The sequence below is a fragment of the Sceloporus occidentalis genome, unplaced genomic scaffold (assembly GCF_023333645.1).
Source record: "Sceloporus occidentalis isolate IW3139 unplaced genomic scaffold, rSceOcc1.0.p SCAF_118, whole genome shotgun sequence".
Classification (NCBI taxonomy): Eukaryota; Metazoa; Chordata; class Lepidosauria; order Squamata; family Phrynosomatidae; genus Sceloporus; species Sceloporus occidentalis.
This window is the reverse complement of record NW_028317098.1, coordinates 2,737,748-2,751,311: the sequence shown is the minus strand read 5'-3', so window position 1 is coordinate 2,751,311 and position 13,564 is coordinate 2,737,748. Positions and strand designations below refer to the sequence as shown.

General features: G+C 42.3%; 1 protein-coding gene across 1 annotated transcript; it reads left to right on the top strand.

Moving 5' to 3' along the window:
* The first annotated feature begins 2,083 nt into the window (after positions 1-2,083).
* On the top strand, positions 2,084-12,900 carry ODC1 (ornithine decarboxylase 1). Its single transcript, XM_089498301.1, has 11 exons — positions 2,084-2,339; positions 7,162-7,297; positions 7,434-7,607; positions 7,748-7,920; positions 8,520-8,654; positions 8,758-8,839; positions 9,137-9,220; positions 10,137-10,299; positions 11,138-11,250; positions 11,526-11,740; positions 12,423-12,900. The coding sequence occupies exons 2-11, from the start codon at positions 7,196-7,198 to the stop codon at positions 12,562-12,564; spliced, it is 1,383 nt and encodes a 460-aa protein (XP_089354427.1). The 5' UTR covers positions 2,084-2,339; positions 7,162-7,195; the 3' UTR covers positions 12,565-12,900.
* The last annotated feature ends 664 nt before the right edge of the window (positions 12,901-13,564 follow it).

Here is a 13,564-nt window from a genome sequence, read left to right as displayed (position 1 = left end):
TGGGGTGCATGAACCCATGGATGAAGAATCAAGTAGACAAGGAGGGTCAACTGTACAGTTGGCCTTCTTTATCCAAGGATTTTTTATCCATGGATTCCAGCATCCACAGATCAAAAATATTTAAAAAGATTTATAAATTTCAAATAGCAAGCCTTGATTTTCCATTTTATATAAGGGACACCATTTTGCTCTGCCATTATATTTAATGGGACTTGAGCACCCATGGATTTAGTTATCCACAGGTGGTCCTGGGACCAAAGCCCAGCGGATAACAAGGTCCCACTGACTGCGCTGGCCTCACTTAGTCACATAAGCCAGTTTTTGTGCCAAGAAGGTTGCACTTGACCACAGGCAAGAGAACTCCACGTATGCACAGCCTGGCTGCATGATACGCATTGTGACGCGGGGAAGAGACTGCAGCATAGCCCCTTGGACTTCTGCCTGATCTGCCTCCAGCCTCAAGGAAGAGGGGCCATGATGCTACTTGTGGGAAACACAGCCTGACTTTGGCTGGCAGAAGAAGCGGAAGCCACTGGATTTCCACAAGGGCGCCACCAGCCTTGCCCAGGATGAGCAGGTGCCCTCCTTTTCCAGGACCTGTCCTCCATTCCAGCTTTCTGTCCAGAAGGGATTCCATAATGTCCGCCATTTCAAGCATGACTAATTAAGAAGCATGGATTGATATTTCCAGGAGTGTTTTTAAAAAGCTTTTATTGGGTCATGCCCTCCATTTTCTCGAAGGTACTACATTTTGCAGTGCCATGTCCGCCTCTGCGATTATGACATCTGATCCAGGGTGACCAGATGCTCTCCTTTTCCAGGACATGTCCTCTATTCCAGCGTCTTGTCCAGGACCAGGAGGGATTCTATAATGTCCTCCATTTTGAGCATGCCTAAGGAGCATGGGTTGACATTTCTGTGAGGGTTTCAAGCTTTCATTGGTTCATGTCCTCCACTTTTCTTGAAGGGCCTGCATTTTGAGCAGGACTAGGAAACACGAATTTACATTTCTATGAGCGTTTTGAGCTTTTATTTTGCCACGTCCTCCATTTTTCTCAAAGGCCCTCCATTTTGCGGTGCCACATCCTCCTTTGTGGTTATGATCACTGGCCCAGGGTGACCAGAGGTCCTCCTTTTCCTGGACACGTCCTCCATTTCAGCCTTCTGCCCAGGAGGGATTCCAAAATGTCTTACATTCGAAGCATGGCTAAGAAGCATACATTCGCATGCCTCTGAGGGTTTTTAGCTTTTATTGTCATGTCCTCCATTTTTTGCCTTGAAGGTCCTCTCCATTCTGTGGTGCCTTCTCCTCCTCCTTTCCCATTACGTTCCATTATTATGTTTCATGTTCCAAAGTCTGCGTGTGTGTTGTGTATGTTCACAACCCATTGCCAACTTAGGGCCACCCTGTCATGGGGTTTTATTGGCAAGGTCTGTTCAGAGGAAGTTTGCCATTGCCTTCCCCTGAGGAGGCTGAGAGAGTGTGGCTTGAAACACAAGGTCACCCAGTGGGTTTCCATAACCAAACCCTGGTCTCTAGAGCCATAGTCCAATGCTCAAACCACTAGGCAACTCTGGCTCTCAGAATAACATGAAGTTCCACCAGAGGCACTTCTGAGGTTGAGAGAGTGTGACAGTGGGTTTTCTATGCCTGAGCTGGCATTTGAACCCGGGTCTCTAGAGTCTTTAGTCCAACACTCATATCACTAGGCCAGGCTGAGTCATGGTACTAACGCTTATTCAAATACTAGAAAGACATTATGGCACAGCCGGGAATCGAACCCGGGTTCCTCAGAGTGAGCCCCTACAGCAGCCCAGTGCCCTAACCCTCTGCGCCACGTTGGGTCCAAGGCGGCCTCCCTGCGCCGCCCACGTGGATATAGCCCAGGCGTGAGGCGCCCGCTTCCTCTTCTAGTCTTCTTTCAAAGGGCAGGAGGCGCTCGCGCCATCCTCCCCCTCCCCCTCCCATCTGACGTCATAATAGCGGCTGGCGGAGTAGGCCGCTGGCCCGGTCGCAGCCGATCGGGGCTGGTTTGAGCTGGTGCGTTGCCATGGAGACGCCGCCGGGCCTATAAATAGGGGCGCTCCGGCGCTGGCGAGGCTTTGTCAGGCGAGGACGCCGAGGGAGAAGCAGCGGCGGCGGAAGCCACTCTCCAGCACCTGCGCGGCGGCGGCGGCGGCGGGCGGCGGGCGGCGGGCACCGGCTTTTTCAACCTCGGCTACGTCGGTTCCCCCCCGCCACCCTCACAGACACACCGGCTGCCGCGCAGGAAGAGGAGGGAAGCCGCCGCTGCTGCTGCTGAAGGAGGAGAGGAAAGAGCCCACGCCACGCCGCCGAGGTAAGGAAAGGGCAGCAGCCCTATGGCCACGTGGATGGGAAGGAGAAGGGGAGGAAAGCAAGAGGGAAGGAAAGAAAGAAAAAGAAGGAAGGAAGGAAGGAAGGCAAGAGGGGAGGAAAGAAAAAGAGAGAGAAAGAAAGAAAGAAAGGGAAAGAGGGGAGAAATGAGAGAGGGAAGGGAGGAAAGAAAAGAGGGAGAGAAAGAAAGGCAAGAGGGAAGGAAGGAGGAAAGCGGGACAGAAAGAAAGAGGGAAGGAAAAAAAGGAGGGAGGAAAGAAAGAAAGAGGAAGGGAGGAAAGGAAACGTGAGAGGGAATAGGAGGAAAGGAAAGCAAAAGGGAAGGAGAAAAGGAAAAAGAGGGAAGGGAGGAAGGGGAAAGGGAGGGAAGAAGGAAGAAAGAAAAAGGGAAGTGAGGAAGAAGGGGGAAAGAAGGAGAGGAAGGAAGAAAAAGGCAGAGAGGAAAGAAAGGAAGGGGAAAGAAGGAAGGAAAGGGGAAAAAAGAAAGAAAAAGAAGGAAGGAAGAGAAGGAGGAATGAAGGAAAGAAGGAGGGAGAGAAAGAAAGAGAAAGAAGGAAGAAAGGGAGGGAAAGAATGAAGGGAGGAAAGGGGTGGAAGGAAAGAATGAAGGAAGGAGGGAGAGAAGGAAGGAAGGAAGGAAAAAGGTGATGGGGAGGAAGGAAGGGTTTACTGATCTCACTTTGCCACCCATCCCCCGCAAACCGTTTAATTTGGCTTCATCCGCATTGCAGAAGTAACCCAGTTTGACAGGGCTTTAACAGCTGTGGCTGTGTGCTGTGGGGTCCTGGGGGCTTCTGCAGCCAGCCCTCCTTGTCCACCTCCCCCCAAAATAAGGGAAGGCTAGAGAGCAAGCCTGGGTTGTGCCAATACAAGGGAGGCCATTTTCCTACTCCATTGTATTTAATGGGGCTTCAGAGCATCCATGGATTTGGGTTGCCACAGGTGCAAGGGTCCTGGATACCAAGGGCCCAGTCTAGTTTTGGGAGACATTAAGCCTTTTCTGTCAGAGAGATCTGCTGCCACAACAAACAACAAATCCCAGGATTCCATAGGATGGAGCCATGGCAGTTAAAGAGGTGTCAAACTGGATGATTTCTGCAGTGCAGATATGCAGCCTTTGTTGTTGCTGTGTGCCTTCACGTCGTTTTCTGACATGTGGCAACCCCGCCACAGGCTTTTCTAGGGCTGAGAGGGTGTGACTCACCCATGGTTAGGACTGATAAATGCAAATGACAATTATTCATCATCTCCTATCCTCAATAAATTCTTAACAGAGATCTCGAAGGGCTGTTTTGGAGCGCATTCATCCCCTCCATGTTTGACATTTTACTGGCAGAGAGCAGTCAAGGCACCATTCCCTCCTTCAGCATTTAGGGTCTTGTGTGCTGCAAGCCTGCATCTGCATTGCAAATTTAATCCCGGCTGACACCACTATAACCTCCATGGCTCCATTTTATGGAATCCTGGTGTATGTAGTTTGTTGTGGCACCAGAGCTCTCTGAGAGAAGGCTAAATGGATCGCAAAACTATAAATCCCAGATGTCCATAGCATGGATCCATGGGCATTTAAGTGGTGTCAAACTGGATGATTTCTACAGTGCAGATGCAGCCTTCCCCTGAGCTGAAGGATGCCTTGAATGGCAAGACTGCCAGCTTTGTGCTTTGTCTGTAATTTTGTAGTGCAGGTTCAGCTCTTGACGCCCCTTTCTCTTTCAAGCTGCTTGTCAGTATGGAAAAATGGGGGGGGGGACACAAGTTTTGTGTGTTTGTGTATCCCTTGTAGTTTGTGTATCCTTCCTTCCTTCCTTCTTTGAGGGAGGAGGTTAAAAGATTGCAGTGGTTACATTTCTTGCTTTCACTGCCGCAGTTGCTGTCAGGCAGTAAAGCCAGGTTTGGGTGGCTGGATGTCTGTTGAAGTGGCCCTCAAGTTGCCACTACAATATTAATAATACTGATTATTATTATTATTATTATTATTATTCAGAGTCTTATTCTTAAGCTCTGCTATTAAAGGGACAATCCCAGGCATACTTGAAAGCATGTTCCCTACCTCTGTGATGTTTCAACTATCATAGTAAAATTGTTGTTATTATTATAGAGAACTGCTATAAAGAGGCTGCTGAAAGCAGAACAGCTGGCAGTCAGGTGAGGTCTGAGACCAAGAATGACACCACCATCATCATCATCATCATTGAAAATAAAATAGGGCACAACCATAAAGAGTCTACTTGATCACAAGTGGCAGTCAGGTAGGGTCTGAGAAAGAGAATGACATCATCATTATTACTGACAATAAAAACAGAACCACCATCAAGGCTACTGATAGCAGAACAGCTGGCAGTCAGGTGAGGGCTGAGACAGAGAATGACAAGGAGGCTCATTATGTATCAAACTTCATTTCTGTTTTGAAGGCTGGCATTATCCCAGTAGTCATTTGGAAGTGGGTTACTGGCGTCCAGATGTGTCCTGCCCATCTCTTCCTATGCTTTCTGCCACGAAGAAGTCCTGCAGTTGCAGCTCCATTCTTCTTGATCTCTCGGCCCCACCCTTTCCCTGTATTGGAGCTGGTAGTGTTACAGCCTGGCACAGCCTTCTGTGTCATTGTAGGAGTGGGAAGGGGTAGCAGTGCTTGGGTACCTTGGAAGATGGAGCTGCTTCAGTGGCCCTTGCTTATCTGACCAGCTGAAGTGGTGACAAATGCACATCCATCAGACAGGGAGCAGCAAGAGGCCATGATGAGACTCCATGATGGCATGCAGCTGGCACTCTTTATTTCCTGCTGTTTGCAGGAAAGGAGGTGGCTACTGATGCCTAATATTTAGCAGTAAATGACATTATTCACATGTAGGTGGCCTAAATGCATAAATATAAATAGTGACACTCCTAATAACTGCCAGTGAACATCTGTTCTTTCTTATTAGGTTAATCTTACCGCAGAGATTTGCTTGGAATATTTAAGAGGTTTGGTTTTGTCAGCACTTGGAAAAGGCTAGATGTGGATTTGTTTCTGTTGCTGTAGTATCTATCACAAACAAAGATAAATTAAAGAGGGGGGTTATCTTTGAGGATTTAGGATCTCTGCAGAAAGCAGTGATGTCGTTTAGTTTGCTTTGGGTTTTCCCACACTGTCATTTTACTATGGTAGTTTCATTGACCCATCACAGATAGTAGGGAACATGCTTTCAAGTACGCCTGGGATTGTCCCTTTAATAGCAGAGTTTAAGAATAAGACTCTGAAGAGGCTTTGCCATTAATGCATAGGCAGCTGGAAGGAAAAGGGCTAGGCCAGTAAAGGCATGCTTCATAATCTGCTTAACTCCTTTTTTTTGTGGGGTGAAATTATTTTTCTTTTTATTATTCCTCATTGGTTGGAAGTAATGTTCAAAATTTTATTTCAAATTACAGAGCAAATGTTGGAAAAGGCACACCCATTTCAGAATTTTATTGCTCCATTGTGGTTCAAAGGAGATGACAGAAAATAGGATCTGAAATCCCTTGCACACGTTGACAAAGTTATTAGTGTCAGTTTGTAATACTTATCATCCACTTCTTAGACATTATGTCATCATTTTCCCCCATGTCCTAGTAAGATTCCAGATGGGGAATTTTGGCCTGAAGAGCAGAAAATAAGGAATTTTAAGCACAATGAACAATCACTTTAAAAACAACCAGCTTCGTAGTCTTGATAATAAATGGGAATTCATTGCATCACATTTTGGCAATGTGCTCTTGTAGTCTTCTTGAAACTTTTTCATGTATCTGCTGTGACCTTTTCATAAAATTGTGTGGTGAGTTTTTGTATAACTTGCTTTTTGGCCAATTTTGAAGTGTGCTGAGTTGTAGATTTGTGCTCAGAGATGATGCTGGTACAACCAAAGACTGTTTCAATGTTGCATTCATTCCCTCCTCTCTGCTGTGAATCTCCATGGTGTATCTAAATTGGTCTGCTGTGAATGCTTTGGAGGTGGCAGGAGTTAGAGCCCTTACAGGGTTGTATATTGGGGAATTGTTTTGCACTAAGCTGGCCCAGAGGCTGTTTGATGCCTTCACAGAGTTTTGCTTTTTGTTAACAATCTATGTGCACGTATGTTCTGGTATTTACTTGTCACAACAATGGGATTGCCGTATTACGCAGTTCACTCCTAGGCAGTACGTCTCTCAGTGTGTGCCTTCAAGTCACTTGTCATCTAAATACATACTCAAACATAAATCCTACAATGGGGCTTACTCTAAAAATAGATCAGATTGCAGTAAGTGTCTGGTGCTCTGTCACCTCCAGTGGTGTGCAAAATTAGTGCATATGGTTGCTGTTTAAGTCTGTGTCTCTTTCTGTAATCTGTATCAATGCCTGCTCTGTTCAGTTTTTCTGCCAGACATTATTTTCCTCTTGCCTGTGTATTTTTAAACTCTTTGCATGACCACATACATAGACTAGCCATCTATCTCAAAGTTGTAGTCTCAGAGTGTTACGTATACTTAAGAATTTTCTGTACATAACCTATTGTTAAGTTGAATTGTGTCTTAGGCCTCAAATGCATGGCCCATAAGAAGAGGCTTTTGACTGCTTTGCGGGTGTGACATTGAAATGATGCTCACCCCTAAAGTGGCCAGAAGCTGCTCTGACCATGCAATCCAGTCCTTTGGACCGGATGGAAAAGGAGCGGAAATAATCTGGCTCCTGAAAGTGTCATCATGACCAGAGGCTGCTCTTTATTGGCCATGCACTTCACCCTTTACTGAAACTGTTAGTTCTGCATTTTTATGATGGAAAGGAGAACTAAAACTTTTTTGTTCTGTTTCCACAGTTTGTTACCTCTGAGAAATATCACATCAAGCAAGATGAACGGCTTCAGTGATGAAGAATTCAATTTTACTTTCCTTGATGAAGGCTTTACTGCAAAGGATATAGTAGACCAAAAAATAAATGAAGTTTCTTCCTCGGTATGTTATATGTGTTGGAAATGCTACTACTACCAAAACAAAAAAACCTCAACCCCATTTTATACAAAATACATGCCTCGTGCTGTTAATACCAGGCAACTGTGTATTGGCTAATGAATGTTTGCTTTGTCCCCAGGATGATAAAGATGCATTCTATGTTGCTGACCTTGGAGATGTTTTGAAGAAGCATTTGCGGTGGTACAAAGCCCTCCCCAGAGTGTCTCCTTTCTATGCTGTCAAATGTAATGACAGCATAGCTGTAGTGAAGATTCTTGCTGCTCTTGGGGCAGGATTTGATTGTGCGAGTAAAGTAAGTGGCTTCCTGTGCTTGGTTAAATACTGCTTTATAAATTACTGTTGTGCCTTTGAGCCCGTTTGTGGTGTTGTGAATGAGACATTTTTAGTGAATAGAATGCAAATTTATAAATTGTGGGTTTTCCTCCCCCCCAGACTGAAATACAGCTGGTCCAGAGTGCTGGTGTGCCTCCAGAGCGTATAATATATGCAAATCCTTGCAAGCAAGTTTCTCAAATTAAACATGCAGCAAATAATGGAGTGCAGATGATGACTTTTGATAGTGAAGTTGAACTGATGAAAGTTGCAAGAGCCCATCCAAAGGCAAAGTAAGAAACCTTTATAATAATACAGTTATCAGTCTTCATGTTTCTGGGGGGCCAGGGTGCCTAGATGAAAGATGCTTGTTTGGGAAATGTGTTAAAATGCCCAGAGGGTTTTTTGCATTGATTTATTTACTTGGTAAATTATGCAGCTTGTTAGTTTAAAAACCCACCTTAGTTGCCTTAGAGCCCTGTGGAGGGGACATAAGAGGCACAATACTTAGAGGCCCTGATCCTTCCTCCTCTGCTTCTCAAACCTTTTCTGTGCTGGAGGGCAGGAGAAAAGCAAGGAGGGTGGGTGCTTGAAGGCTCTGCACAAGGGAGGAGAAGAGCTATTTTTGTATAAAATGTTAAAATATGAATATACATGAATATGTGAATGAAAATACACACACTAAATTAATTGTTGTAAATTCATATGCTAGTGTTGAGGGGGATAATGTCCACATATAGATGTAAAGAAGGTCACAAGTGTAAAAAGTTTGAGAAACACATCTTCAGAGCAATTTTAAGTATAGTTCAAATAAAAAAGTGTTTTATGAAAGCAAAGTGAATACACTAAAACTTGACACCATTCTCAAGATGTGTTTGAAAATGTTTTCCAGGCTGGTCTTACGCATTGCGACGGATGATTCAAAGGCAGTTTGTCGTTTGAGTGTTAAATTTGGAGCAACACTAAAAACTAGCAGGTTGCTGCTTGAACGGGCAAAAGAACTTGATCTTGACATTATTGGAGTCAGGTGAGTAGCAGAACTATGTAGAAGAAATTGCATGTTTTCTACCTATTAGTTCAACTAACAATGGTTGGAAAAACAGGCAGTAAATCAAACGTTTCTTTTCTAGTTTCCATGTTGGAAGTGGCTGTACAGATCCAGAAACGTTTGTGCAAGCAATTTCTGATGCTCGTTGTGTCTTTGATATGGGAGTAAGTACCTTTTAAGAGTCTTCTATATAGTGCTGACTCAGCAGAGAAGCAGATAGCTCAACTGTTTCGTAGCAAAAATTAGAATATATGTTAAAAGTATAATTAGCAATTAACGCAACTACTTTAGAGTTTGATTGGCCTAGACTGCTAACTTTTTGAGGCATTGTTTTTAAGGGTTTTAGAGAAAAACATAATAGAGAAAAACTTTAATTTCCATAAACCATAAGTGCACTGAGAGAAAAACTGATTGCTACTACCAATAAAAGGGCTAATGAATTTATATTTCTCTTGTTTTAGGCGGAGCTTGGTTTTAGCATGTACTTACTTGATATTGGTGGTGGCTTTCCCGGGTCTGAAGATGTGAAGCTGAAGTTTGAAGAGGTATAAACCTGAATGTATACAGCTAGACTTTGTGGTTCACACATGATCTTTCTGAGCTTTCAGTTGGAATGAAGAGGCTTTCTTGATTTTGCTAGTATGCCAAGTATGCCTTCACATAAGTTGGCACAAGATTAGTGAAGTCATAAATGTAATGATTTCTTTTCATGTCCTGTATGTCAGCTTTAAGAGGAATGATACCTTCATTTTATGAATGAAAAGTTAACCTTTGGGGTAAAAGAAAAACAATCCACCTAATGTTCAGGTTGAAAGAAGGGCTGTACAATAAATCAAGTGCTGGCACTTGTGTGGCTACAGTAGACAGTATGGTAGAAATTACACTGCTTATATTACATAATCTGGTGTTGTGACTGTTAATTGATCAGTGCAACCATCCTTTAGCTTGAAGAAACTGTTCACAGGTTCTGTACAGCTGTTGTTTTTAATTTTGGTTGCAAACTACCAGTCAGTTTAAACAGCTGCAGTAAGTAGATAAGCCATTCAGTTATGCACTAGAATAATAATAGTTGAGGGGAGCATGGGATGGTAAATTCATCTTTCCCAGTCCATGTTCATTTGAGCAATCAAGAAAGGGAGAATTTACCTAGCTCAAACTGCTGTACTAAATCCTCTTACTGAGGCAAAAATTGGGGCCCAGGCTACCACAATTGAAAGAACATTCAGGAACTTCTGAACTGACTTGTCGAAGCCATGTTTTGTTTTCAGCACTTTTGTATGGCACATAGTTGCTCAGAGCACCTCCATTTCTTGGAGCAGGAATTCAGTGAAAGGATGTCTTGGAGAAAACTCATTAAAGAAATGTGGATATATGATAAGATACTTTGTAAGTTTGGCTTAAGTTAATAGTTTGTGGTATATGAATTTATAATTAATGGAAAACTCTCCCCTTTTTTAAAAGATAACAAATGTAATCAATCCTGCTCTGGACAAGTATTTTCCTTCTGATTCTGGAGTGAGAATTATTGCAGAGCCTGGCAGATACTATGTTGCTTCAGCTTTCACGCTAGCTGTTAACATAATTGCAAAGAAAGTTGTAATAAAGGAGCAAAGTGGATCTGATGGTATGTATCCTAAATCACAGCCTGAAATTACGTATGTAACCAGAAGAATATAATATGTATGGTGCACATATTGAATAAAAATACCACAGTTCATAGACCCCTGGGAATGCAGTGGTGTTTGAATAGTCTGACCAAATTACATATTAATCTGCAAGTTTTGTGCTAGTGTAAGGGACAGAACACTGTTCTGACTAGAATGTGAACAGCAGCTGCTCCTTTGTATAGCTTACAGTTAAGGAACTAGAGGGAGCAAGTTTTCCAGAGATACCAGTTGTAAGGAATCATATCCATTCTTGCAGAGACCCACAATATAATGTTGGCAGCTATCTCCAAATGTATTACTTGGGTTTATGGCTAAGTGAGGAGGGGATGTGAAAATTGAGAGCACCAGTCCATGTCTGTGGTGCGTGCTTGCACATTCCTCCATTCAAGCCAATAGGGCTTGGATATGTGCAGTTTTCTATTTGTGTGTGTGTGTGGGGGGGGGGGGGGGTCTGGAACGGATCCTCTGCAAAAATGGAGGGAGGACTGTAACTTGTTTATATTGGTTCTTTCCAGCCACTCTATTATATTCTTCTTGCTCATTTCTCCTTGCGAGTTATTTTTCTCTCTGACATCATTTGAGTTGTTGGTCAGTTTGGAGTAATAACCTTTTGGGTCCACTAGATTTCTTCTACAGTCTTTTTGGTAGTTTACAAACTTTTGAGATCTTTGTTAATCATTCTTGTGTAGATTGTGTGGTTTTATTGTAAAATATCAAAATCAGATAAGAATGTTGCAACCCACTATAAATAAGTAGTTAATCAGTGTCAACAATACTTTTCTCTTCTCCAAATAGATGAAGAAGAACAGAATGACAAAACACTTATGTATTATGTAAATGATGGAGTATATGGATCTTTTAACTGCATCCTGTATGATCATGCGCATGTTAAGCCAGTTTTACAAAAGGTACAGTCTTTTCTGTCTGCATGTGTCTTTATATAATATATTATTTATATGTAGAACTACAGTGTTAACTCAAGACCATTTTTGCCCAGAGTAGCTGTACAGCTACTAAAAGAAATGTGGGGAATAACTTCATTACATTTTTAGTTGTACAGCTGATTTCACCTTGCCGTGATTGAAGAAAATCCAGATTATGTGCAGTTGTTTTAACAGTAGCTCTGCCATGATATTGTGTGTGAATCTTTGCATTAATCGTTTCTACTTTAAACTGTTTTCAGAGGCCTAAGCCAGATGAGAGATACTATTCCTGTAGCATATGGGGACCAACCTGTGATGGTCTAGATCGCATAGTGGAGCGCTGTGCCATGCCAGAGTTGCAAGTTGGAGACTGGATGCTGTTTGAAAACATGGGTGCCTACACTGTGGCAGCTGCTTCTACCTTCAATGGATTCCAAAGGCCAACAATACACTATGTGATGTCAAGGCCATCATGGTTAGTAGTTCTTCATTTGCTTGTGCTTTTTATGGTCAAGAAAGACCAGGGGAAATGCATTGGTCTGATTCACTTGTGGGGGCGGGGTTGCGAGAAAAATAAAAGAATGCTTTTTGGTAAGAGTATAACTAGATTTTTGGCTCCTAGCAGTGATTGTGATACTATCAGCTTGCATAAATGCTGGGATGCCATTATACTTTAATGGCAGCTATAGACACAGTTTTGCAACCTCTAAAAGTCCAAGTTAACAGTGCTATTGTTCTCCAAAAGAGAATAGATTTCTCCCTAGGACTCTGTCAAGTGGAGAAACGCACAGTGTGTTGTGTGCAGAATCCAGCTTTTTGAGAATCTTGGCACGATTTGGAAAATATCTTCACATTACTTGAGCAATGCGTGCTGGTGTTGCAAACTAAGTTTTCCAGTAGCTGGGGAGCCCTCCATTATGCTTTTTCATATCTAAGAAGATCAGATTGATTTATACAGATTGTATAGGTCACAGTGCAGGTTTTTTTCTTTGATGCAGAGTTGCTAGAGATATTATTACACTGAGCCTTGTTCTAAAATCATTCCAGTATATCCAGCTAGCAAATAGGGAATTGGTGTGCATACTTGGTAATCATAATATCTTACTGAAACCTGACTATAGCTGGAATACTTACTCATTTGTTTTCCCCCTTACTAGGCAATTGATGGAACAGATAAAGGAGCAAGGCTTTCAAGCAGAAGTGGAAGAGCAGGAAGTCACTTTGCCGCTGTCTTGTGCCTGGGAAAGTGGAATTGAGCACTATCCAGCAGCTTGTGCTTCGGCTAGCATTAATGTATAGATATGGGTTGTGTTAACCTGTAAGTGTAGGAATGGGTTTTTTTTAGGGCTTTGGGGACCATTAACTTAATTCTTGCTAGAGTTTTTAAACATTTTGAAAAACTAGGGTGTGCGTAAATGTAACAGGATAGGCAACTAGAGGGGAGGTCACATTTATCTGTGTTCCTATGGAAACTATTTGAATATTGTTTTATATGAATTTTTATTCACTTCTCAAGTATGCTACTAAAACTGAACCTTCACTGTCAAGCAAGCATTTGTAGCTTGTATATTTGACAGAATGGTCTGGATGTAGTATTGTGACCTGACTGTTTTACAATAAAGTATATTAAAATAATTGGGTAGCCGTTCTTTGTTATATGTCAGTTAATTTGGATGGAATAGATTTTGGCCTGATTTGTCCCTTCCTTTGCACTAGAACATATTTATAGATCTTGGTTATTTCTACATAATACTACTTCTCACAAGCCAAATTAATTTCTCTCCTTTTGGCTTTCAGTGTTGGGTTTTCCATTAGATATTTATAAAAGATAATTACAAGTTAAGAAAAGTTAAGGGGCTCTCAAAGTAAGGCTTGCATGATGTAATGATAAAACAACACATGTAATCCTTCAAGTAAGCCAAGTATGTTCTTTGCTAGCTAAATTTAATCCAATACAAACTTTCTTCACTCAAATTGTAGACACGTCAACAAATGATGCCACAGAATTTGCTGTACATGGTCCAGGGATATAATATTGTGTGGATTAATTTGGTTTTGCTTGTTGAACAATAAAAAATGGTCTCTGCAAAGCATTTGTGTGGAAAAGTGGGCAGTATGTAACATTTAACTAATTTTCAACTTTTTGATGATGCTGAGATGCTTTTTCAGAGTTGGCAAAAATACAAGAGTATAAATTATGTCCTTGAATTAGATCACATTGTTTTATTTTAGTTAACGACCCATTTTAATTGCCTTTCAGTCTACCAGGGCCCTTTTGGTGGTCATGATTAATAAAAGA